The sequence below is a fragment of the Populus euphratica genome, unplaced genomic scaffold, assembly GCF_000495115.2.
Source record: "Populus euphratica unplaced genomic scaffold, PopEup_1.0 scaffold274.1, whole genome shotgun sequence".
Taxonomy (NCBI): Eukaryota; Viridiplantae; Streptophyta; class Magnoliopsida; order Malpighiales; family Salicaceae; genus Populus; species Populus euphratica.
In genome coordinates this window covers 202,363-229,773 of record NW_011499993.1, presented here as the reverse complement: position 1 = coordinate 229,773, position 27,411 = coordinate 202,363, and the positions used below count along the sequence as shown (strand labels likewise).

The following is a 27,411-nucleotide window of genomic DNA, read 5'->3' as shown; positions in this document are numbered from 1 at the left end:
ATGTTTATGATGCTGGCTGGAATAGAGGTGTCCCACCGCATTTTTCTTGTCTCTTGCTTTCTTTTTCGTTAGAGCTTCTTGTGAAATTTTGAATGTTATGAAGAGATATTCTACCCTTTTGGGGGACGAACTGATAAGCATTAGATTCTTGTGGCAAATTTATTTCTGAATGATTACAGACAAGGAAGGCATTGACACCAGAATAAAAGTGAACAATGAGGGGAAGCGCTTCTTTCACTAGGTGACTCAATATAATGCACCTTAACAATCTGATAGAATGGCGAACTTTCATATCTCTAATTAATCAGCATTACTGAGTTAGAAATTGCCTTTGTTTCCCTCTTCTATCCAGAATGACATTCTCAGTTTTAAATTGTCTGTAGCCCAAGCATGATTTGAAGGACAAGAAACAAGTGTTTGACTTGATATTGCAATTACCATCGGGCATTGGTGCCGTTGATCTCAAGGATGCATACCCAACTTCAATGGAGGACTTGCAGGTATATTTAATTGTTAAATACTGTTCTTTTATGCTGGCCATTTTATTGATCCGTTTCGATTTCCATCACTGGTTTAAAAAAAATGTAAGTAGGAAAGAAAACATGATTGACCTTACGAGCAAAAAACTCAATATTGCAGTGAAGCCTCTTAAGAACTCGATAGCAGTTACTCTTGCTTTTTGGTGGTCCATGGGTGGTGCTGAGACCAATGAGATAATAACTGGGAGCTCTTCTCCAATTTGAGTTGAGTTGAGTTGTTCTTGTTTGAAAGGTGAACCAAGTATAACAGAACTTAAGCCTGACATTTCTGCAGCTCACTTTGGCCACCCCTTAGTAGCATGCGAAGCCAAGTCTTGGAATAGTTCCGACTCTTGTCTTGTTTGATACTTATGATGCTGGCTGGAATAGAGGTGTCCCACCGCATTTTTCTTGTCTCTTGCTTTCTATTTCCTTACAGCTTCTTGTGAAATTTTGAATGTTATGAAGAGATATTCTACCCTTTTGGGGGACGAACTGATAAGCATTAGATTCTGTGGCAAATTTATTTCTGAATGATTACAGACAAAGAAGGCATTGACACCAGAATAAAAGTGAACAATGAGGGGAAGCGCTTCTTTCACAAGGTGACTCAATATAATGCTCCTGAACAACCTGATAGAATGGCGAACTTCCATATCTCTAATTAATCATCATTACTGAGTTAGAAATTGCCTTCGTTTCCCTCTTCTATCGAGAATGACATTCTCAGTTTTAAATTGTCTGTAGCCCAAGCATGATTTGAAGGACAAGAAACAAGTGTTTGACTGGATATTGCAATTACCATCGGGCATTGGTGCCGTTGATCTCAAGGATGCATACCCAACTTCAATGGAGGACTTGCAGGTATATTTAATTGTTAAATACTGTTCTTTTATGCTGGCCATTTTATTGATCCGTTTCGATTTCCATCACTGGTTTAAAAAAAATGTAAGTAGGAAAGAAAACATGATTGACCTTACGAGCAAAAAACTCAATATTGCAGTGAAGCCTCTTAAGAACTCGATAGCAGTTACTCTTGCTTTTTGGTGGTCCATGGGTGGTGCTGAGACCAATGAGATAATAACTGGGAGCTCTTCTCCAATTTGAGTTGAGTTGAGTTGTTCTTGTTTGAAAGGTGAACCAAGTATAACAGAACTTAAGCCTGACATTTCTGCAGCTCACTTTGGCCACCCCTTAGTAGCATGCGAAGCCAAGTCTTGGAATAGTTCCGACTCTTGTCTTGTCTGCAAAGTACCATATGACGATAAGAAGTGGTACTAAGCAAAGTTCATAGCAGAATGTGATGGGTATAATTCTTCACAGTCAGATTTCTGAAAATCATTCTTTTTCCAGGCTTTAAAAGCTGCAGGACAGATTCGGATGCTATCAAACTTCGATTCGAAGGATTATATTGCCTACCCATACGATCCCAAGTCGATCATTAAGGTGGATGATGACCTTAGAAAGCTCTTTCGAGGAATTGAACTTCGTCGTGATATGCTTGACATTGAGAAGCATCTCTAGATGAATGGGATGATGCCAGCTTCCAACACTGCAAAGAGGAGGGAAGCAGCCCAGGTGAAGGGCATTTTCTCAGAGAAAAAGATCAAGAACAAGAAGCGTGGGATCAGAAAGATCCATAACCTGACCAATCCACGTCTTCCAGAACTTTTTGAAAATTTCTGTTCTTGATACTTCATAAGTAGATTGCCCCATTGTTGAGCTGAGGTTTATTCGCAGAGATGCACTCCTTTCACAGGGAAAGTTGCTGCATGAGTCCTCAAATGAAGTTGAGTGTAGATAGGCTCTAGAGTTTGCACTGATGTGTCTAACTTGTCAGAAGTTTACGTATATATATTCGTATCTGTCATTTTTTGCTTTTTTTTCTTATTGAAGTGTAGTATTTCATCTCTAGTTACTTTAGTTCCATGGGTGGTGCTGAGACCAATGAGATAATAATTGGGAGCTCTTCTCCAATTTCAGTTGAGTTGAGTTGTTCTTGTTTGATAGGTGAACCAACTAGAACAGAACTTAAACCTGACATTTCTGCAGCTCACTTTGGCCAACCCTTAGTAGCCTGCGAAGCCAAGTCTTGGAATAGTTCCTACTCTTGTCTTGCGCTACACTGCACTGACAACAGGTCGCTAAAGTGTAGGTATTGGCCTTGCTAGGCCATGGAAAATTTTCTACTTCCGCAGGTTTGGAACAAATCAACCCTGACAGAAATATCAAAACAGTCTCCAGTGAGAGGGTTGCATTTCTGTACTTAAAAGTTCTGTGTGATGTTCTATACTGAATGTCAGAGGAATTTATTTCCATGATAAAATAACTGTCAAAGGAAAGCAGGAGATGGTAGTGGATTGCATACAGGTTACTTACCTCTGCATCCTCCAGAAGGTGATTCTTCCAATTAAAAATCTTTGTCATGTAACATATGCAGATGGTAAAGGTACAAACAAGTCTTGAGGAAGGCGCTAACCTGGCTAGGAAGTGGATCTCTTTCCTCAGCACTTGTCGATTCTGACTAAATTAGCTTACACATTTAATACAAGGGTTTATGGGAAACCATTTTTGTTATCTCCACTACTAACAGCAGACAAAGTAGATTGCCCCATTGTTGAGCTGAGGTTTATTCGCAGAGATGCACTCCTTTCACAGGGAAAGTTGCTGCATGAGTCCTCAAATGAAGTTGAGTGTAGATAGGCTCTAGAGTTTGCACTGATGTGTCTTGCTTGTCAGAAGTTTACGTATATACGTTCGTATCTGTCATTTTTTGCATTTTTTTTTGAAGTGTAGTCTTTCATCTCTAGTTACTTTAGCTGAGATTGCCTATGCTGCTCTGGCTGAGCCAATTTCTAGTCTCTACTGCCCCGTTTAATGATGCTGTCACGGAGAGCTCAATGACTTTCAAATGCAAGCAAAGACAACCTTAAACTATTAAATTGAAGTAGAGACACGGTGCATATTAGGCAGAGGATATATTTGTCTTGAAAATTCAAAAGTGTTTATTATTGTGTCTCGTACCATGTGATAGTGGGATCATCATATTAATTAAAAAAAGAGGCAACTAGCTGCTTATTTAATTTAAATATGTCTGCTACTGTTGATGGGAGAAAGAAAAGAAGAAAAGGTAGAAGAGCAGTTTGTCTTCTTTCCTCAATTACTAGCTCGTTTACCGTTGGATCTACCTGAAATTTTGACATCAGCTTTTATACACATTACTCTTCATTTTGAATGGTTGGATCAAAGATTGATGGTGCGAAAGTTGGTTGTTTTGATAAAAAGTAGAACTGTCAGTATTGTGAGTTTTTTCTCAAATAATTCTTCTTTAATCTAGTTGTATTCCAAGAATAAGTTATTCTTAATGATATGTATATTGTAGCCCTTAGTTGAATCTAAAAAATAACAGTTGTAAACCCATTATTTGTTGATAGTGAAAGTTTTTAGGTGGACTATGGTCCTGTGGTTTTTCCCGTATTATGTTTTCCATGTAAAGATCTAAGTGTTGATTTGTGTGATTGTTGTTTTATATTTATCGATTGTTTAATCCTAATTTTGATTGCACAAAGAGGAAAAAGAATTGGAACTTGTGAATTGTGAATTTATCCGGGTAGATTGGTGTCCGGTTATTTGTTCCTAATTTTCCCAACAAAGTGGTATCGAAGCACTGGTTGTGTAGATTGAATTTCTTGTGCAGTTAAAATGGAAAAGGAAGATTTGGGCATGATAAAGCTCACTTCCTATAATTATTTTCTATAAAAAACAATGATGGAGGATCATTTATATTGCAATGATTTGGCTTTACCACTTGAGTGTAAAGGAATAAAGCCTGATGAGATGGATAAGGCAAAATAAAATGAGCTTAATAGAAAAGCGACTGCTTATGTTAGAAAATGGGTATCTTCTAAGTCCATTAATTATATTTCTCAAGCATATGACTACTATACAGTTTGGAAGATGTTGAAAGATACCTTTGCTAAAAAGCGTGCACAAAACAAGGTTTTTGTAATTAGAGACCTTGTGAATTTGAAGTATAGAGATGGTGAAGATGCTTCAATGCATGTAAATGAATTCCAAGGGTTCTTAAATCAGTTGTCATTGATGAATCTTGAGTTAGTCAATGAGATATAAGCACTAATCCTATTAAGTTCATTGTCGAATAATGAGAAGACTTTGGTGGTGTCATATAACAATTTTACTCCAAATGGAAATATCACTTTGAAAATAGTGAAAGATTGTATCCTCAATGAAGAGAAAAGGAGGAAAGGGACAAGTATTTCCGAGTCTCATACACTTGTTATAGAAAGTTGAGGGAGAAGTAAAAGTAGGTTCTCTCACAGCAAGCAAGATAGAGAATCCAACAATAGTAAAAGGCAAATGAAAGTCAAGAGGAAGATCTCAGCCAAGAAAGGGAATTAAGTATTATTATTATAACAAGCCTAGGCATATTAAAAAAGATTGTAGAAAGTATAAAAGAGATAGAAAGGGTAAAGATAAAGACAAGAATGAAGAGAATGGTATAGCTATAGTTGTATTTGATGGTGATGCTGCCATTGTTTATGATGTTGGATGTGTTAATCTTGCATGTTAGGATACCACCTAGGTTGCAGATTCAACAACTTCATACCATGTTACAGCCTGGCGTGATTTTTACACATCTTACACTGTTAGTGACTTTGGTCAAGTTAGGATGGAAAATCAAGGGATGGCTAGTATTGTGAACATTGGAGACATTTGGTTGGAAAACAATATTGGATGCAAGTTGCTACTCAAAGATGTTAGGCATGTACCTGATATGCGTCTGCACTTGATCTTTATATGTACTCTTGATGAAGAAGGTTATCACTATTACTTTGGAGATGGTAAATGAAAGCTCTCTAGAAATTCCTTAATTGTTACTAAAGGGAAGAAGATGAGTCTCTACATGTCACAAGTCAAAGTAATCAAAAGAAAGGTGAATATAATTGAAGATTGTTTTATTGATTTATAACATAAACGGCTTGGACATTTAAGTGAGAAAGGTATTGATATCCTTGCCAAAAAGAACTACTTTCCATTAAAAGGTATGAACTTGAACATATATACTTATTGTTTAGTTGGTAAACAACACAGAGTTGTATTTCAAATATCACATTCACATAGAAGACCACATGTTCTTGATTTAGTTCATACTGAAGTTTGCTCTATGATTGATAAGTCTCTTAGGGGTGCATTGTACTTTGTTAGTTTCATTGATGATCACTACAGGAAAATTTGGGCTACTTGTTTGAAATTCAAAGATCATATACTTGATGTTTTTAAGGATTTTCATACTAGAGTTGAAAGAGAAGCTGGTAGAAAGCTGAAATGTATTCAAGTTGACATTGGTGATGAATACAGGGGTCCTTTTGAGAAGTACTGTAGGGAATATGGTATTAAGTTGGAGAAGATAGTTCCCAAAACTCCACAGTAGAATGGAGTGGCTGAGAGAATGAATAGAATCATTGTTGAAAAAATTAGATGTATGCTTTCTCATGCAAAGTTGCCTAAGTCCTTTCTAGGTGAGGCAATGAAGAATGCAGTTGTCATGATCAACCTTTCTCCATCAGTTCCTCTTGAATTCGATGTTTCAAATAGAGTTTGGAAAGGAAAGAATATCTCTTATGCACACTTGAGAGTGTTTGGATGCAGAACATTCATACATGTTTCAAGGGATGAAAAGCCTAAGTTTGACAGCAAGACAAAGTAATGTATTTTCTTGGGCTCTGAAGATGATGAGTTTGGCTACAGGTTGTGGGATCCAAAGGAGAAGAAAATTATAAGAAGCAGAGATTTATCTTCTTTGAAGATTAAACCATTTAAGACTTTGAACAAAAGAAGAAAATAAAATATATTACTTTTATTCCATTTAATTCAAATCCAAGACCTACTCCACAGTTACCTTTGATACTTAATAATCATATGGGAGATTTGCAAAATGATGATAATTATGGTTTTCTTATTGAGTTATTAGTTGGTAATCCTAAATCAACTAATGTTGATATTGATGTTATTCTTGAACAGGTTACGCAAGAAGCTCCAGATGAGCCACAATTAAAGAGGTCAACTAGACCTCGTTAACCTTCCACCAAATATTCTCCTTATAAGTATATATTGGTTACTAATAGGGAAGAGCCAAAATGCTTTGATGAAACTATGTCATATGAGAAGAAAATTGAGTGGTTTAAAGCAATGCAATAAGAGATGAGATCTTTAAATGAAAACCATACTTTTGAGTTAGTAAAGCTTTTTAAAGCTAAGAGAGCACTTAAGAACAAATGGATGTATAGGTTGAAAATTAATGAATATTGCTCACAGCCAAGGTACAAGGCAAGATTGGTTGTGAAAGGTTTTGATTAGAAGAAAGGTATTGATTTTGAAGAAATTTTTCACTAGCGGTTAAGATGTCTTTAATTCGAGTTGTGCTTGGCTTAATTGTTAGTTTAAATATTAAAGTTGAACAATTTGATGTGAAAACTGTCTTTCTCCATGGTGATTTAGATAAGGAGATCTACATGAGCAACCTGAAGGGTTTGAAGCAAAAGGTAAAGAGCAAGTAGTTTACAAGTTGAAAAAGAGTCTATATAGGTTAAAACAAGCTCTAAGACAGTGGTACAGGAAGTTTGATTCTTTTATGGTGGATCATGGTTATGACAAGACCACTTCTAACCATTGTGTATTTATGAAAAGGTTTCCAGATGGAAACTTTATTATTCTCTTATTATATAGGGATGATATTTTAATTATTGGTCATGATGTTAAGAAGATTCAGATTTTAAGAAAAGAGTTAAGCAAGTTTTTTGCAATGAAAGACTTAGGCCTAGCAAAACAAATTCTTGGCATAAAGATCACATATGATAGGAAGAAAAAGAAATTGTGGCTATCTTGGGTGAGATATGTTCAAAAGGCACTTAAGAGATTCAACATGAGCAATTCTAAACCTGTTTGTTCTCCACTTACAAGCCACTTTAAACTATGTTCTAAGTATTGTCCTTTAAGTGATGAAGAAAGAGATGAGATGAAAAAAGTTCCTTATATATATGCAATTGGTAGTTTGATATATGACATGGTTTGCACAAGGCCAGATTAACTCATGCAGTTTATGTGGTTAGTTGGTTCCTCTCCAATCCTGGTAATAAACACTAGTCAGCAGTGAAATGGATACTCAGGTATCTTAAAGGTACTTCTAGTTTCAGCTTATGTTTTGGTAAATAATAAACTTGTATTGGATGGATACACAGATGCAAAAATGACTGATGATATTAATTATAGAAAGTCAACACCATGATACTTGATGAAGTTTGCAGGGGGAGCAGTCTCATGGCAATCAAGGTTGCAAAACTAGTGCATTATCCAATAAAGAGGCTGAATATATTACTCTTACTAAAGGGGGTAAATAGTTGTTATGGATGAAGAAGCTCTTACATGAACTTAGCTTAATTCAAAAGAACTTTGTGTTGTATTGTGACAGTCAAAGTGCAATCCATCTCAGTAAGCATTCTACTTTTCACTCTTGATCAAAGCACATTGAGGTTAGATATCAATGGATTCGAGATGCTATGGAGATGAAGTCATTTGTTGTTGAGAAGATCTATACTAATAAAAACATGTCAGACATGATGATCAAACCTCTACTGAGAGAGAAGTTTGAATTTTACAAAAGGGAAGGAAGCTTGGTAAAGCCTCCTAAATTGAAGCTTATATGTTGATCGCCAGTATGGCGAAGAGTGGTCTCATGCCATGTAATGGTGGGACCACCATATTAATTAAGAAAAGAGGCAGCTGGCTACCTATTTGATTTAAATGTGTTTGCTATTGTTAATGGCAGCAACATTATTGAACAAAAAAGAGCAAGAGAAAAGGGAGAAAGAAAGGAAGAAGAGGTAGAAGAGCAGTATGTATACTTTCCTCGATTTCTAGCTCGTTCACCATTGGATAGAGCTGAGATTTTGACAACAGCTTTTATACACGTTACTCTTCATTCTGAACAGTTGGATATAAGATTGATGATGTGGAAGCTGATCATTTTGACAAAAAAGGCTATCAGTGTTATGAGTTTTTTTCTCAAATACTTCTTCTTTAATCTTGTTGTATTCCAAGAATAAGTTGTTCTTGATTATATGTATGTTGTAGCCCTTAGTTGAATTTAAGGAAGAACAATTGTGAACCCATTATTTGTTGATAGTGGAAGTTTTTAGGTGAACTATGGTCTCCTGGTTTTTCCTGCATCGGGTTTTTTATGTAAAAATTTTGGTGTTGATTTGTGTGATTGTTGCTTTATATTTGTTGATTGTTTAATCTTGATTTTAATTGCACAAAGAGAAAAAAAAATTGAAATTTATAAATTGTTAATTATTCCGGATAGGTTGGTGTCTGGTTTTTTATTGCTAGTTTTCCCGATGCTTATTTACCTAGTTTCCAAGTGGTGCATACTTTCTACAGGATTAAGACAAAATGAAAATTTATAAGAAATCCAGCAGCAAATATACAATCCACCTAACCTGGAGAGTTGAAAAACAAAACTATTTACAATAATTTTTTGTTGAACTATCATAGCTACCTAATGATTTATACTAATTTCTAGCATATACATTGCGCCAATTTTCTCGAAGTTTATCATGATAATCTTTCAGCTCCTTCAGTTTTTGCTCCAAACGAACTTTTAGAACAGGCAGTGCACGTTGAGGATCTTCGTTGAATTTGTGGAGTAAATCAAGACCCTGATCATCATATAAACGTTCGAGACATCTTAAAAAGATATTCCGATTCCCTTTTTTGAATTTTTCATGAGGGATGCCTTTTTCCAATTCATCTGCGTATTCAACAGCTGAACTAAACCAACCAATTAGCATGTCCATCTCATGTCTATTATCTTCACATTCAAACAAGATTTCCTCGTTCTCGTCGATGTTCCTGGAGAAGAAGTCCTCAGTTCCTGGAGGCACCAGCAAAAATCGATCATTCAACTCCTGCAGTTCGGGCTGCATTCTGTTGTGTTTAGGAGGATCACGATAGTCTTTTGGAAGATACAGATAACTAGGGGTACACCTTTTGCACTGAGAGAGATCAAGTTCTCGATTTGACTTATAGAGATACTTCCCATTCTTTTTGTCCCTTTGTTTGCATCCCCTTGTTTCAATCTTCTGCTCTTCATCCTCTTCCTCATCTTGTTTCCTGGATACATGAACATTCTCAGAGTCTGTAACATAACGCTGGAACTCATCCATGAGATCAGGATGCTTTCCAATCACAGCAGCTATCCTTTCTTTCCATTCATCCTTTTGAATCATTCGATTAGTATAATAGAAAATCAACTTTAAGAATTTATAATAGCTGTTCTCACATGATAGCCTCTTCCGAACCTTCTCGAACAAGCAGAGTCCATCCTGCCGGAGCTTTTTTATGACCACCCTGTCATATGCTTTTTCTGCGTATCTTCCTGCCTTCTTGACAATATTTCTTTCCTCATCTTTCTCTACACCCACCTGATCAATCTTTTCATGCTGCTCCTGCTGCTGCTCGCCAGTCTGAATTGTGACTTCTCTGCCGTTGTTCACATCTTTATCTTGAGAGTTTGGGTCACGAGATGCTCCTGAAGTTTTTTCGGAAGCTCTCACGAATCTATAAAAACCCTCTAGTAAATCAGTATCGTCTCCGCACAGCGGGACAATAACTTTATAGAGATCCCTCCTGTCCTTTAACTGTCTTAAAACCTTCACATCATCATCCCAGACCTTTCCGCCACGCATCCTCTGCTTGTCTATAAAATTCTGTAACAGCATTGTTTTCTCTGCCGAAACAGCCGCAGCTTCCTCCTTATCCTTATCCTCTACCTCTACTGTCTCATCTTCATCATCATCAAGGCTAAATCGACGCGAGGGCGGCAAAAACAAGTTGAACCCACGTATCAGGTCACAATGACCTTCAAGAATCTCCTTCACTCTTGCCAAGACATCATCAGATACGTTTTCTATTCTCCCTGAGAGCTCATCTGTTAGAGCCATGACATCTTTCATGACCCTGTAAAAGCTACTCAATTTTTCAGGCTGGTCTTGGAACCTGGCTCTTAGTTCCTTGATATAGGTTTTGGATTCGCCATAATAATCCCTCTGTGTCTCCATCTCTTTCACCTTCTCAACGATTTAACCAAGTGAAAAACAGAAGAAACAGAATCCGCCTTTTGTTTTAATCTCAATAAGAATGCGTGTGTGTGTCTATATATATATATATATATATATATATATATATATAAGCAAACCATAGGGGTCCTGGAATTTTGAGCTTCTTGCAACTCTACGAGCATCAGGACACTGGCAACTTATGTATAGAACGGTTCTTTCTAGGGTCGTTTCAGCTTCTTGTTGGGATGTGTTTGTGGGTTGGGTCCCGGGTTGGTGACGAGGACTTTCTAAAGGGTTGGGGCAAGTCATTTATTTCTTCAAATTCTGATTCGGTTCCATCCAATTAATAATATTCTTTTATTTTGGATAATCTTATTACTATTTTTTTCTTTTTGGTTTTTTTATGTGTTTCTAACAATCCACTCATTTTTATTTTTTATATTATTCATTAGTATTACAATTAATATATATTATATAGATGATAGTAAAAGTAAAATTGTTTTTTTAGCCCTGGAATTAACCAATTTTAAAACAAATGATTTTAGCTTCTTATGTTTATTTGCTGCTGTACATGAGAAAAAAGAAAGAAAGAAATAAGTCCAGTTTTTTTTATTGTAAATTTAAAAATTACTTTATTTCACTCATATTATTAATCAATTCAAATAATAAATAAAAAATGAAAATATATATTCAATTAATTCCATCATCTTCTAGAATAAAGGGAACCGTAAAAATTTATGTTTCCCACCACTAGATTTTTACATCAAGATCTATATTAAATATAATTATAAATTAGTTAATTAACTGTCCTTGATACTATTTTTAGATAATGTGTTATATTGTAATAGTAGATGTTTTTAAAAATTATTTTTGTTTAAAAATATATTAAAATAATATTTATTTTATTTTTATAAATTTATTTTTAATATTAGTAAATTAAAACATAAAAAATTATTAAAAAAAATAATTTTAAAAAAAAATCGCACAGAAACAAACACTTTCTTAATTAAAGATTTATGTCTTTCATTTTCGTGTCAAGTACTTTCTTTTTCCTAATCTTGCTTCAAGACAACTTGGATCGCCTTTGCTGACCGCTGCCTTTTCTATTCTATTTCTCTGGTTGTGCTCCAGCTTTGCGAAGGTTAATTTCAAAGTTTTGACTTCTACTTTCGTGCGGCGTCTCTAGCACGGCCGCCGTGACAACAACGGGTTCTCTGTGGAATCATAGAAGTTTTGAGGATTGATTCCACGAGGAAAGAAAATAATCAATTGAAAGGTTCCATAGCTAGAGAGAGAGAGAGAGAGAGAGGAACATGTCTAAGACATACGGGAGAAAAACCAACAAATTGTAATTTCTCAAATCAATGTTAAGAATAATTAATCCTTGACCTAATCTCTTGCCATCTCCACATTGGTTGTCGTAAACATTCTAATGGAGGCCATCAAATTACAAAAGAACATACAAATCTTTGAGGATGAACAATTAATTAATATTCATAGGAATCTGGGAATTTGGAGCGTAAGATGCCAGCGGAGTTGGTTCGTAAACAGGCATGAATTGTCGAAACCTCTCTAGCAAATCAGGATCGTCAATGAACAGCTCAACAACATCACTGCAGACATCATCGAAGCTTCTCTTCTGGTTTGTCGACAGCAGAGTCTCCTTGAAAGCTTCATAAACCTTCTCGCCTCGCATCTTCGCTTCCTTTATTAAATCCTTAGCATCTTCAAATCCAGATAATACGGCTCCCTCTGCCGTGACCGGCTCAATCTCCATCCCATCATCAAGGCTGACTCGGTGAGAGGGAGGCAAGAAAAAGTTGAGCCCGTAAATGAGGTCGTTGTGACCTTCAAGAATTGCCTTCAGTCTTGCTGGGGCGTCGTCAGGTATGCCTCCGGGGCCGTCAGGCTGGACTCTCTGAGCCATGATGTCAATCATGACCTTGTAAAAGCTATCGAATTTCTCAGGCTGGTCATGAAACCTAGCTTTTAGTGCCCTGATGTAGGTTCTGGAAGGGTCAGAACAATCACCATGACTCAAATCTCCGTTTTGCTTCATCTTTCTCGATAACAAAGAAGGGAATGATTTACAGAAGATGTTTGTAATAGTCTTAGAATCTTATGTAAATAGTCTTAGAATCTCCTGGTCCTGTATGGATAAGGACTCTTGTGCTAGCAATGTTTACCTTTTCAACAAAGGAGACAGAAACTTCTTTGAAATATACCTTTTTCAAAGCAGACTCGGCTGTTGCTTGACCTCCACTTCTTAGCCTTTCACGGCATGTTTGTTTTATATTTTAAAAATGTTTTTAAAAAAATTAATTTTTTTTAAATTAATATTTTTCAATAATTTTATATTATTTTATTATGAGATGTAAAAAATAATTTTTAAAAAATATAAATATATATTTTTATCAAAAAAAAACTTTGAAAATAATCACTATTATCTCAAAAAAACTTTGAAAATAATCACTATTATACTTTTAAACTTTGTTCTTCTTTGCATGTGTGATCATTGTAATTATATTAAATAAAAGTTAATAAATAAATATTTCTACATGTGTGTGTTTGCGAACTAATAATCAAATGCTTACAATTATATTCTATATAGTATTTCATTTACAATTTATTTGGGTCATAAAAATTCTTACTTTATGAATTACAGTGAGTTCTTTGAATATAATTTATTTAGTTGATTGTTTTTTTACAGAGACTAGAGAGGATGAAGGAATTGCTTTCGTCACATTTTAAAAAAAAAATATAATCACAAATAAATATACCTTTTTTTAAATTATGTTATTTTTAAAAATAAATTTTTAAATATGATATTTTCTCTGAACAAAATTTATTGTGCTGCTTTGAAAAAAGAACAATAAAATTTTAAGCAAACAATATTTTAACCACTTGAAACAATGTGAGCTGGATGGATAGATGCTGCTGGGCCTGGGTAAGAGTGCTTGATGTTAGATATTATCACCAGATTTTACATGGTCAGGCTTTCAACTTTGCAGTGAGTAGATGTATGGCATGGGGATTTTATTATAGTTTTAGATATAATAATTATAAATTGTTGACAGTGAAATTATATCGGGATGTTTTATAATTAAAAGGAATATAAGGGATATTTTAGTATTTTTAAATTTTATTTTTTATTTTTTTTATTTTATTTTTTTTTATTGAAAGTTATAGTATTTATTTCATACACCATAATAAATGGACAAGCACCTGCACTATTAAAGAAATGCTCTTTCTGATAGTTAAACATGATCATTAGCTAGATGTATAGTTATATCCTCTTATATTTAATATGGAGCGTGTAGGTATATAATTGTTGAATTGTCGTATCTACATATACATAGATGTATAGTTATATCCTCTTATACTTAATATGGAGTGTGTAGGTATATAATTGTTGAATTGTCGTCAATGATCGATTGTTTATATTTTTTATTTTATTTTTCCTAACAAATTAAAGTGTACAATTATTTTTTCTTTGTTTGTTATTTGCTTGGGTCTGACAACTATATTTGATGTCAGACCTAGACAACTTGGGTTTGACATGGCTGCTTGACCCAATTAATGTAGGTCAAGCATGTTGTTAGACTCAAGTAAACTTAGACTACGCATAGTTATCAGATCCAATCATCTTGGGTTTGACATGATTTTTATTGTTATTGTTATTGTTATTAGTATGATTATTATTTGTATTATTGTTTTTTTTTTTCTGATTTTTAAATTTTTATTGTTATTAGTATGATTATTATTTGTATTATTGTTTTTAGTTTATTGGTGTTGTTGCTATAATTATTATTAGTATCATCAGTATGATTATTCTTATTTTTTATTATTATTAATATTAATATTATCGTTGTTGTGATTTTTAGTGTTATTATTATTATTCTTTGTAACCTTCCGTGTTGGAATAAATTGTGTTTGGTGGGGTCTTGAATGATTATCAGACCCAATTCATTTAGGTTTAATATGATTACCTGATCTAAAATGCTTAATATATATTTTATATATTTAATATTTTTTTTAAAAAATTAATATTAATCCGCTATAGAATATATATATATATATATATATTATCCTTATTTGTATGGCCGACATGGTAGAACACCATAGCTATAGTGCCTAGCCTTCATGAAGTTCTTAGTTTTTGGTATAAGTCTTTTTGACTTTAAGTTTATTATAATCTGGTTCATGAAGTTTTAAGTTTTTTCATGGTTATTCCTATAGTTTTAGATTTGTTCATTTTAATCCTTAACTTTATTTCCATCACTTATTGTTCTTTAAGTTTTGAAAAGAAAGAAAATGATCATGAAAAATCAAGAGCAGAGAGAACTATTATAGTCGGGCATTGAAAATTGAGTCAAATAAAGATGGTTTTGTCCGTTAATTATTTTAGAAAATTGAAGTTCGTAAAGATTTTTTTTATCTGGTTTGATTTTTTTTTGTTTTTTGAGTGATCAAAAGTTTTTTCTTATTGAAAATAAGGTTTTTGGGATTTAAAGGATTTTTTTGGGTATTTCTAGGTGAAAAAAGGGGTTAAAAATTAAGTTTTTAAAATCTAAAAATTTAAACCTGGCTTTTACACTCGAAGATAAAGTGTCGTTTGTCCAAACAAAGGATGCTTCACCTAATTTATTAAAAGCATATATCAGCATCAACTCGGATTCAAATCTTTCCACATCAAAGGGAGCCAGGATAAAAGAGCTCCACGGACCCAGACTCAAAATAAATAATTTCCTTATATTGACAAAAAGCAACGGGCCTGATTAATTGTTTAGGATATCCTCAAATTAGTACGGGTGTTAATCAAAAGTACTTCTATTTATACACCATACTAAAAAAAAAAAACAACAATTTCTTCAAGTTTTGACTAAAAATTTAAATGTAAATCTTATATTCATATAATGCATTCAAAAGAATTTAAATATTTTTATCTTATCAAATTTAAAAGTAAAGGAAGTAAAGAGATCTTTTGAAGTTTTTATAAAAATATGGATTGACTTGGCTAGCTCCGAAGGTGCTTAGGATAAATTAGAGGGTATTAGATAGCTTGCTCGATTTTATTGTAAGCTTACCTAATTTTTTTAAGTGTAAAAAAATGATGATTGAGCGTTGTAAGTGTATTTAAAAAAGGAAAAAAATAAATGGCTCCACATCATAGAAACAGAGCATGGAAACATATTGACTGTTAATTCCCAGCAATCCAAACAATGAAAAATAAAATTAAATAAAAATAATAAATAAAAAAATATTAAAAAATATCAACAAATCTAATAAATAAAAAAATATTAAAAATTTGTGTAATGAAATTGAAAAAAATAATTAAGATAATAGATCCAGTAATGAAATAAAAAAAGAAATTAAAATTTGATAAATATATCAAGAATAGAAATCTAAAACCACAACATTGAGGCTCAAAACCTAAAATACCATTAAATATTGAACTCAATGGGCAAATTGAAAATGTTGAATTCCAAAAATCCACAAAAGAATAAAAAACAAAAATAAAAATCAAGTGAGTGGGGACCAAATTTAAAAAAAATAAAAGATTTAAAAAAATCAAAATCAAAATATACCACTTGATGCTCAAAAAAATTAAAAAATCAAAATATACCACTTGATGCTCAAAATGCTCGGTTTGATGGGTTGACTCACTACCTAAGAGACACAAGACTTAAGCCCGCCCGGGTTTTAAAATTAACTGAAACAAAGTACAAAAAAGATTTGATGCTTATATTTAATTCAAAAGCAAAAATCCTTATAGAGCAACTAAATTGAACAAAATCTAAAAATATAGATTTAGACAACATGTGTTTTTTTCTCAAAACAAATGAAAAATCCCATGGTAATTGGAAAAAAAAAAAGAAGTAAGAAAAGGTTGGAAGATGAAACAAAAAATATAGCTAAAAGAAGAAGTAAGAAAACGTTGGAAGATGAAACAAAAAATATAGCTAAAAAAAGGGGGGAAACCAAGCAAATCTAGATGAATCTTCTAAGTCTAAGTTACTCTTTTAAACTTGCAAGCTGTTAAATTTCAAATTTAATCTCAACTAAGAAGCTCAATATAAAATAAATTCAATGTTGAAAGGTGAAAAAAATTAATTTAGTTAAAAAAATCTCGTTAAAAGAGCAAGATCTAACAAAGAACACAAAAAATTGAGGCAATACTAAAACAATTTAATATTGAAGAATGAAATAAATTAATTTAATATAACTTAAAAAACTAGTTTAAAAGAGATAGATCCAACAAAGACATAAAAAAACTCAAGACAACCCATATCACTCTAAAAAAACCAAAAAAGTCTTCTTCGAAAGCAGAAAAAAATATCATGTGATAAAATTTTTTTTTAAGTCAACTCAGCTTAACCTTAATAACTTGCGACCTAAGATACGAGGTAGTGACAACCTTAAAAAAATAAATCAAAACAGATTATGAAACTCAAGTTCCAATAAGTTAATGTTAAATGATCAAAATTAAAAAAAATTCAAATTTTAAAAAGGATTTTAAAAAAACTGAACTTAAACTAGACTAATCATTGAAACTGATGAACCAGGTCATAATTATAGAAGAAAAAAATGAAAAAATAAGAAAGTAAATTTCTTGATCTTAAAAAAAAATAAAAACAATGAGGACTAAATCATGCAAAAAAAATAATCGAAAGAAAATAATCAAGGATTAAATTAAAAAAATGAAGAAAATGATAAAAAAAAACAATAAAAAACAAGGATCAAAATTATAAATAAAAAAAAATGAAAATAAATTCTAAAGGACGAGATAAAAAAAATTAATGCAAAGGATAAAAAAAAAATAAAGATTAAATTGGGTAAAATTATACGAAATAAAATGCGGAGGGATAAGATTGAAACAAAAAAAATTCAAGAAGCATTAAAATCAAAAAAAAAAAAAAGGATAAATTTTAAAATAAATACAATCCGTATGACATATCTGATATTTTAAAGGATCGACTCGAAAACCAATATACATGAGAGAGAAAAGAATGAGAGGAGAAAAAAGTTTCATCATCGTCGAACTGCTGTAAACCAAACCCACGTGCCACACCAATAACAGCGCCGCCAGCTAACACGTTGGGTGACATGACGACCAGTAGGATTTGGTTATTGTAATACGTCCCACGCGCCTCCCATTTGGCAAGAGAGATGATAATGCACTACTTTGTGCATATCACGCGTTAACCTTTTATGTTAATTTATTAATATTTGAATAATTAAAATTACTAAAAAGCTCCTAAGAGCACCTCATATTACAAAAGAAAAACATGTGGCAAAGATGAAAATGCCCTCCCTTGCCGGACTTAGATTTTTGAAAGTTAAAGGCTAAACATGTTATTTTAATGTAAAACAAAATACAAAAAGATAAAGAAAACCCCTCTTTGCAATGCCAAAACTTTTGAGTTTTTAAGGGTATATCATCCTTTAACTGCGCAAATAAAGTTGAAAATACACAAGGACCCTTGGACAAAAGGCCTATTTTCTTAGCTTGCAAGTCTGACGAAGTAATTTCACTACATATAAAAAAACAAAAAATTACTAAATTATCTTGATCAATTAACAAGTGACATTTTGACCTCTAAAAGAAACAACTCTACCCCACAACCAATGCAAGTGTTCGGGCATTGAAGGTCAAAATGATCAATGCATTGCTTAAATTTACAATGTTTCTCCATGCTATAAAAAAAATTAATTTTTTTATTTATTTACTTTGTAATTTAGAATAGTGGTAGTGATTTTTTTTTAAATTAATTTTTGTTTGAAAATATATTAAAATAATATTTTTTAAAAAATTTCTTTTGATATCAATATATCAAAACAATTTTTAAACACTAAAAAAATCTAATTTAAAAAAAAATATTTTTTTAAAAAACTCTAGTTGAAAACCTGTATGATGTTATGATTATAATTGTAGTTGTAGTTGCTTTTTACATTTTGTTTTTATTTAAAATATATTAAAATAATATATTTTTTTAAAAAAATTATTTTTGATATCAAAATATAAAAACTATAAAAAAAATATCAAAAAAACAAAAAATATAAAATAATAACTTTTAAAATATGAAAACAAACCAGCTATAATACTATAAAACTATGTTTCTACCTCTTAAGCTAAAGTGTCTGTTTCCGTGATTGCTTCTATTTTTAAAGCAAATCACAGGAAAACAAACGTTTGGTAATGCATAAAATATCATTTTATTATTCATGGACCCTACTGTTATTTGAGTTTGAAACGTAGGGTGACACAAAACAGCTCATTGCTGCTTCTTTTCTTCTATGTGGAGAGTGCATCACTCTTTATTGTCTTTGCTGGATTAGATATGATCTAAAATTAAATGTATTGGACTGATCTAACTCATAAAATAAAAAAATTAAATTAAAATTTTTATTTTTTTAATGGTATTTTATTTGAAAAAACTAGTGTTTAATATTATTTAATGACACTATATAAAATAGACGGAGATCGCTTATTGACATAATATTTGTAGAATTTGATCGCAATTTTAATTTTATTCCTAATAATATTTTACCTGATGTTGTTGTGTGCTTAAAAAATCAAGAAAACTGTAATATTTATTGTATATATTTCATACATGATGAAATAAATAGTTTAATGAAATAATAAAAAATATTTTATACAAAATATTATTTATTTCGTAATATAACAACAATTGTTAAATCTACAATATTTAAATTAAAAACTATATATATATATATATAACCTTAATTTAAAAAATATTTTTAATTAAATATATTAAATTATTTTTTATTTAATTTTAATTTTAACTAAATAAATATAAATATTAAACCACCTTTAATTATAAATATTTTTTATTAAACATTTTTTTTTTCAAACTATAACTGTAAAAATTTTCACGATAGCAGAAGTACTTGCCCAGCCAGCAAGTAAAGTTAATGTTAAAAAAGAAGCTCCACCAGAGAAAGAAACCAATTTACACTACATAGCAGTACCGTCTCTCTCTCTCTCTCTGTGATAGATTCACCGATCAATCAAAATCGAAATCAATGGCGGGAGTGTCATTGAAGTGCGGGGACTGTGGGGCCCTATTGAAGTCCGTCCAAGAGGCACAAGATCACGCCGAGCTGACCTCTCATTCCAATTTCTCTGAATCCACTGAAGCCGTCCTCAATCTCGTCTGCACTACTTGCGGCAAACCCTGCCGATCCAAAACAGTAATGAAACCCTCTATTTATTATTCACTTTGTCTTTCCGAACCTTAGTTTTGTGAATTGTGGATTTTGATGCATTTGGAATGCTGTTTTTTTATCTGTTGCTTCCAATTTTCGCTTTGCTTGAATTTTATAGTTCCAATTCTGATTATTTTTTTACCCTCTGGTTTGTTTTATCTGATTTGAATATTAAAGATTGAAAAGATTGAAAATTTATAGTTATAATGAGTAGTTTAAGGCCTATTTTTTTTAATTATTTTGGGTTTTATTTGTTTGCAAATCTTTAAATTTGGCTTGTAATTTGGAAATTTATTGTTACAATGAGCAGTTTGAGACCTAGTTTTTTTATTATTCCGGGGGAAAAAAAACTATCGTTTTGAATATTTGTGGTGATTATTTGGGTTTTGGTTTTATTTTGTGATGAAGGAAAGTGATTTGCATACGAAGAGAACTGGCCATACTGAGTTTGCGGATAAGACTGCTGAGGTGACAAAACCGATAAGCTTAGAGGTTCCGAAGGCAGCAGCAATGGATATTGATGAGCCTGCTGCTGCTGATGCAAGCACTACTAGCCAGCCTGAAGGTACGATTTGCTGACCGTGATGAATATAATGAATAGTGTGCTTGATTGATTCTCATGTTTTTGTGTGGTAATTAGTAGGTAGAGTTGCTGTACGATTCAATGATTGTTTTGTGGTTTTGTTGTCTGTGGAGTGTTTTAGCTGTTATTTTATGTGTTTTAAGTGCAACAACATGTGCCTTCAAAATCATCTTGCCTGACATGGTTCTTGTTGTAACACTCCATTGCTGTTAAGGCCATTTGTTAAATCTCTGTTTGCTCTCTCTTGTTTTTTATGCTTTCCTTTCACATTTCTTTGTAGAAGAGCTATTTATAGATTTTAGTTTTGCAGTTCTTTTTTATTTATTTGGCTCTCTATTTCTTGCACATGTTGTTTTAAGGTTCCACGCACCCGCTTGAATTCTTTTTCATTCTGTTATTTAGGAAAACAGGAAAAAAATTGTGGTCCTTTTCTTTGGTTTTTTTTACCCATTTTCGTTTTGCTGGTAGCTTAAGAAATGGCCTTAGGTTTTATAGTGGAGGATCATGAATGAGCTATCTTGTTCTTATTGGTAGTGGAAAATTGGTATCAACCCTTGTCAAAATCTTGTTATTCTTGTTCTTTGTTTACTTGAGATTGATCATTGTAAGACATTCCCTTCTTTTGTAATCATGGTTGTTTAATACACCTGCTATTTGTTCTCTAGAAATGGTTGCTCCAGAGGTTGACAAAAAAATTCTTGATGAACTGGAAGCAATGGGTTTCCCAACAGCGAGGGCAACGAGGGCACTTCATTATTCTGGTGATGTTATTTATTGTCATTTTTTACATTTGCTTATCAGATATTAGAATCTGTGTCATAGGGCATCTGCGAGGCTGGATTTTGTTAGCATGTTATATTTTGGCCTCTGATAGTGTACTTACTGTGTCATTATCTTGATTATTGGCAAATGATAAAGCATATGCAGTTTTCTGAGTGTTGGCTTTTCTTTTCTTTCAGGTAATGCCAGTCTTGAGGCTGCTGTAAATTGGGTAGTTGAGCATGAGAATGACCCAGACATAGATGAAATGCCCATGGTTTGACATTCTTTTTCACTAGCATAACTGCATCTTTCCATTCATGCATTGTCCTTTTATTGATCTGAAAATAAGTTTCTTTATTGCTTTTGCTGACTAAATTGTTTGTTCTTCTGATTTATTGACCCGCTTGTCTGCTCAGGTATCTATCAACTCCAAAGTTGAGGCTCCTAAACCTTCTTTGACACCAGAAGAAATGAAGCAAAAAGCACAAGAACTAAGGTAGGGTGCATTAAAATGCATATCTAAGCTTCACTGTCTTCATTTTGTGATTGCTACTTGGCCAGTGGTTCTAGATAACGAGTATACTGTTTATTGTTTTTACCTGCTGCAGAAGGCTACTGAGCCGTGGTTCAGTTGAAAAATGAGTCGGGTTCAGGATAGGTTATGAGTTTAAACTTTTCTAGTTAATTTACCCAGGCCCTACAATGCAATTTTGTTTCTTATTCAGCCTTTGGTTTTATTGGTTGATCTGCTCAATTTCGGTAAAACATGGCTTTTAGAAGTAGTTTCTAAGAGGGGTGGCAAAGCTCCTAGAATTTTCAGGTGCTAAGGAAATCTTATAGTCTGGAAACTAATTTGGTCCATTTGGGCTCTCTCAAATCTATATCTTCTAAGAGGATTATGGGTTACTAACTGGTGTTTGCCAAACTGGATCAATTTTTATTTTGATAAATCAAGACCTTGATTGTTCAAAGGATATTTGTTGCTTGGACAATGCCATGGATGCGATGGTCCTTGCTGTTTGCTTCAATTTCATGTGATTGCGTGCATTTATCTTGCCTTTATCAGGATATTTGCTTTCATGGAATTAGTTTTTTAATCTTATCTTTTATGCTCTGAACATCTTGAAGGAAAGCCGCATAATGTGATTGCTGAAGCTTTTCTTTCAAGGACTAAAATTAAGTTGAATTTCTTGGGTGGCTTTTAGGTTTGCTGTGTCTCTGCTTGTGTATCATATGTTTATCTCATGTTTATCTTTCTTGTAAATAATTTTAAGGGAACGTGCACGCAAGAAGAAAGAGGAGGAAGAGAAGAAAACAGAAAGAGAAAAGGAAAAGGTGCTTCTTGATTTTCTTTATGACTTTCTCTTATATCAACTTGCAATCTCAAAATTATGCATTTGTATTATCTTTTCATTTGTTTTTAAAGCATGTCCTCATTTGTCTCCACTGGCAGTGACGAGATCAATCATCATTTGAGTGCATGCTCTATTAGGAATTGTTACCTAGGGCATCAGTGTTGTGCAGTTTCCTTAAACTTCATGCTGTGTAATTTTCAGTCAACTTTCACATTATGGAGTCCCAAGTATTAGCTTGGAATCTAAACTCTTGCCTTGATTGATCTATCTGCTATATTTTCACAATGTGTTTTTGGAAACCAATTTTACAGGAGAGGATTCGAATTGGCAAGGAACTCCTTGAAGCAAAGCGAATTGAAGAACAAAACGAAAGAAAGCGGTTTGTCTTTGTCTGCGTTTACTCTTCTGTTGTATTTCACCGTACTCGTACCTTGTGTTCGATATGGTCTTATGTATCCCTTTTTGGAATGGTTTTGTAGATTCAATTTCTTGTAAATGAGTTTCTCATTTTTGTACATGGTTGCAAACTTGCATTATTTTGGTGCTCCAGTATTTTTTTTTATTTGTGTACCAAAAAAGTGCCCTTTCCTTTTTCTACAATTGAATGAAAAACAAATTCCTTCTCAGATTGATGGCCTTGCGGAAGGCAGAGAAAGAGGAAGAGAAGAGGGCTAGGGAAAAAATTCGTCAGAAATTGGAAGAAGACAAGGTTACTACTGTTCTATTCCATTTTTCTCTCCCCAAAATAGTTAAACTATTTGTGTGAGTTTGATCTTGTTCTTTCTTTGATTTGTATATGTTTCTAATACATCAACTTGAAACATTTTTAAAAGGAAAAGAGCACATCTCAAAGTTTTATGAAAAGGAAAAGGCAAGACATTGCTAGATCTAATTTGGTTGATGGTATGGAGTTGTATTTTCAAAAAAAAATAAAAAAATTGCCCTTTCCAGTGTACTGTGTGCCCATTTGTTATTGAAGTTTGTATTTGGAATAATTCGATTTGTTAGTCTATTTCTAACTGGAGTTGGGTGCCTCACAGGCAGAAAGAAGAAGGAAGTTAGGATTGCCAGCAGAAGATCCTGCAACTGTAAAACCTTCTACACCTGTGGTGGAGGAGAAAAAGGTACGAGGAATAAAAATGGGCTTGATGTAGTCATTCAGAATATGTTCTTAATGTATTTTACAAATGTTTTTGCAGAGCATGCTGCCTGTTAGGCCTGCTACTAAGCAAGAACAAATGAGAGAATGCTTGCGATCTCTGAAGCAGAGTCACAAGGTAAACACAACTCTACTTCAGATCTTCATTATCACAGTCCAGAAACATGAAGTACAATTGGTAAATTATTCTGTTTTGTTTTGTTTTAGTAGCCTATTACGTATACATGCTGTGTGGTTTGTTTTATCTTTCAATTCAACTTTATTTATCCTTCCTCCCTTTTCTGTTAATCTTCTATGTTACGAGGATTTGACCCTGTAAAGTTGAGTTAATTAAATAAAAAAATAAAATATGACTAAGAAGGAATGAGAGAGGAAAGAGGATAATAGGAGAAACAAACCCCTAGAGGACTAGAGAGAGGAAAGAGGATAATGAAGAGTAAAGTAAATTTTCTACCAAATCTAAGAATTTTCACTGACCAAAGAACGATCAATGCGATGCAAAAAATCCAAGGTAAGTAATGCTTAAAGCTAAAAGTTATGTACATAGATAGAAAACAGTGTAACTTAAGAGATGATAGCGAGGAACTTGCTGATCTTTAAATACATATTGTGAAATTTAATTAAGAATTGAAAAGCGACAGAAAGATCACTGAAGTCTTGCCATTCCACATGGTGAAAAACCAGCTCTTTGTAGCCCCAGCTTTAACTTCCACTGGTACACATTTGTATAGAAAAACAAATAAATAGATTGATGCTAGTGAATCCTAAACTGTGGATTGTATACGGACTCCTTGGCCAAAAAACTTGCACCCATCTTGTTCATACTCATGGAAACGAAAATCTATTATCACATCTTACTGATATTGATTGCAAGATATTCCTACATGAAAACATGATGCTCTGTGATTCTTCAAATTCTACATCTCCTTCAGAATTTCTCTCACTGTTCCTCAGTAGTGTCTTTTAAATTTGTGTAGCACTGTCAAAGCTGTATAGCACCTTAAACTAGATTTTGTAGCCTCACTTCATTTGCTTTTTTGAGGCTAGGATGATGATGCTAAAGTGAAGAGAGCGTTTCAGACTCTCCTAACTTACATAGGGAATGTTGCCAAAAACCCTAGTGAAGAGAAGTTCAGAAAAATAAGACTCAATAATCAAACCTTCCAGGTATGCAAATTCTCATGCTAAATTATATTGAGGAAATATGCCTATCATTTTAATGCTCGCTCCAATTGTAATTACTGCTCACCACTGGATTGATTATTGTTAGCACCTATTCTCACAATTATGTTGCATTATTGTATCATTTGATATGATCAATCAACTTCTGCATCCAATGTGGCCTTCACATGGAGCATGAACTCTTAGGCCCCTTGCTAATTGCTTTCTTGCTCCTTTATTTGCTGTCACTCTACATTTCCATGAAACAGGATAGAGTCGGTTCACTCCAAGGAGGCATTGGATTTCTTGAGCTGTGTGGGTTTGAGAAAATTGAAGGCGATGAATTCCTTTTTCTTGCCAGGGATAAGGTGGACATGGCAGTGCTGAACTCAGCTGGGTCTGAGCTGACCTCTGCAATAAATAATCCATTCTTTGGAGTCCTTTAAGTTGGAATGAGTTAATGATTTTTGTTGTTATAAATAACTAATTGTTCCATACTTTTACTGTTACTTTTCCTTTTATTTTCTGAAAAAAGAAATTATGCTGTTGTGGATTAAGCTCTTTGTTGTGCGATACCATTTATTAGCTTTTTATGAACTGGGACATCAGTTAGTTCGGGTTGATCTTCTCCTAAATCAACTGGAGCTGGATGTCCTTCAAACCTGTTTCTTTGATTCACAATATGTTTATTTCCATGTTTTCAACTAGAATATTCTTCAGAACGGCGATTTGTTTCGGTTCTTCTTCGATTGATGTCTATCCCTAAAGAGGGGAAAAAAGCCAGTTTCCTGTCGAAAAAGTGACCGTTAACCAGTCATGGCATCCAAGCTCCATGCTGCGACTCTTGCTGCTGCACTCATGAATGAACCAGCGCTGACCATCCGAGGCTGCAAGGAAGGGTGAAAGTAAAAAATATTAGTAGTTTAGGAAGTTAATTCTAATGAAAGTGATGAAGTAGGGCTTGCAATAATAAGTAATTTTGAGTAGTCAAAAGTATGAGTTTGTTACAGTTAAAAGAGGATTTAGCTTAGATAAATTATGTAGATTTACCAGTGGAATAAATTTAAATTTAGGTTAAAGAAAAGGTTTAAACACGTCAAATTAAAATAATAGTTTAAAAAAACTATAATTTTTAATCTGATTTGATTTTTTGATTATGGTTAATTTTTTTTTTCAAGTTTTCCAAGATTGTTTTCAGATCAAGATTTTTAGATTTTGAAAATCTCATTTTGAGGTTTTGGTTTCAGTATTTTTTATGATTTTTTTGGATTTTACGCTTTATAATTTTGAATTTTTATTTTTATTTTCTAGATGAGATAGTGTTTTTGGTTTATTTAAGGCTTGGTAGATTTTCTAAAGAGACAGGCTTTAATATTATTATTTTAAAAAGAATAAACCTAAATTTGAGGTTTATATTTGTTGTTTTTTGTTTGCAGCCTTTGTCTTTAGCTTCTAATGCATCAGGAAGCCTAGGAACCTGAGCGCAATCCCTAAGCTCTGCATAGGGAATTTGGCAGTAAGGATGCTGGTGGATAAACAGAATTGGGGGCCGCAGAGAAGGCTTTCGAGGTATACTCTTCTTCTTCCTAAACTATCCCCGAAACGTCTGTGCTGGTTTTTCCCAAAAGACAGGAGGATTTCTATCCTGAAAAGAAAGAATCACTTCGATTTCTCGAAGTTAATTTCAAAATGCAGGCGGCCATTATTGAATTGGAAAGCAGCTTCTGCGGCTGCTCAAAACTCACTCTATATCCACAAGATAAATCGGATCTTATTGTATCTGTATTACAGTTGATTCTTGAGCAGTTTGTATGAACATGATAAAATAAAAAATAAAAAAAATTGCCATTTGCCATCAACCTCGTTTGAAACATGATTCAAATATGAAAAATGAATGAATCGATCAAATCATTGTCCTCTGAAATCCCAAGCACTGACATCGAACTTAAAAGTGGAAAATCAAAAGTCTCTCTCTTTTTATTTTTCTAGGAATAAGATCAGAAGTCTCTGCCATGGAACCAAGCAGCTGGTGCCCATTCTCATCAATTAACATCCCAACGTTTACCGTTGGGGATGATGATTTGATCTCAGCTTGATGGATATCAAATTGAATGATCTAAATGGATATAATTTTTTATTACTTACCTTATTTGATAATTGATAGGCTATTAATATTGTTAAATTTAACCTAAAACTCCATCCAAACTTGTCCAAAGATATATATATATATATATATATATATATATATTATTTAATAGTAAATAATAAATAAGGTATAAATGCATAAATTTTTTATGCAATAGATAATGTGCAAGATGTAAATAAAATGGAGATGCTGAGTGCATGTTGCCGTCTCTGTTTTCTGTAAAAAAATAATAATAGGAATTTCTCTCACTTCATTCAAAGCTTAATAATTATTAAAAACACCAAAAGAGATCAGATATTAGTATAGATTATAGAAGATACGAGGTTTTTACTGTAGTGGGCATTGTTCATACACTAT

At 33.0% G+C, this 27,411-nt stretch overlaps 2 protein-coding genes and 1 long non-coding RNA gene across 3 annotated transcripts; 1 reads left to right on the top strand and 2 right to left on the bottom strand.

The window, feature by feature from the left end:
- On the bottom strand, positions 1–22,904 carry LOC105140482 (uncharacterized). Its single transcript, XR_845190.1, has 3 exons — positions 22,801–22,904; positions 17,612–17,615; positions 1–12 (listed from the first exon to the last, which is right to left on the bottom strand). It is a non-coding gene; the product is annotated as an uncharacterized LOC105140482 (long non-coding RNA).
- Positions 11,972–12,882, bottom strand: LOC105140481 (paired amphipathic helix protein Sin3-like 1). The gene has a single exon (XM_011047338.1). It carries the CDS (start codon positions 12,714–12,716, stop codon positions 12,141–12,143), a length of 576 nt encoding a protein of 191 aa, XP_011045640.1. The 5' UTR covers positions 12,717–12,882; the 3' UTR covers positions 11,972–12,140.
- LOC105140483 (ubiquitin-associated (UBA)/TS-N domain-containing protein) lies at positions 19,570–25,627 on the top strand. Its single transcript, XM_011047339.1, has 12 exons — positions 19,570–19,873; positions 20,297–20,453; positions 21,137–21,232; positions 21,431–21,507; positions 21,650–21,729; positions 22,508–22,568; positions 22,900–22,967; positions 23,216–23,297; positions 23,629–23,712; positions 23,788–23,865; positions 24,795–24,914; positions 25,178–25,627. The coding sequence occupies exons 1-12, from the start codon at positions 19,706–19,708 to the stop codon at positions 25,352–25,354; spliced, it is 1,248 nt and encodes a 415-aa protein (XP_011045641.1). The 5' UTR covers positions 19,570–19,705; the 3' UTR covers positions 25,355–25,627.
- The last annotated feature ends 1,784 nt before the right edge of the window (positions 25,628–27,411 follow it).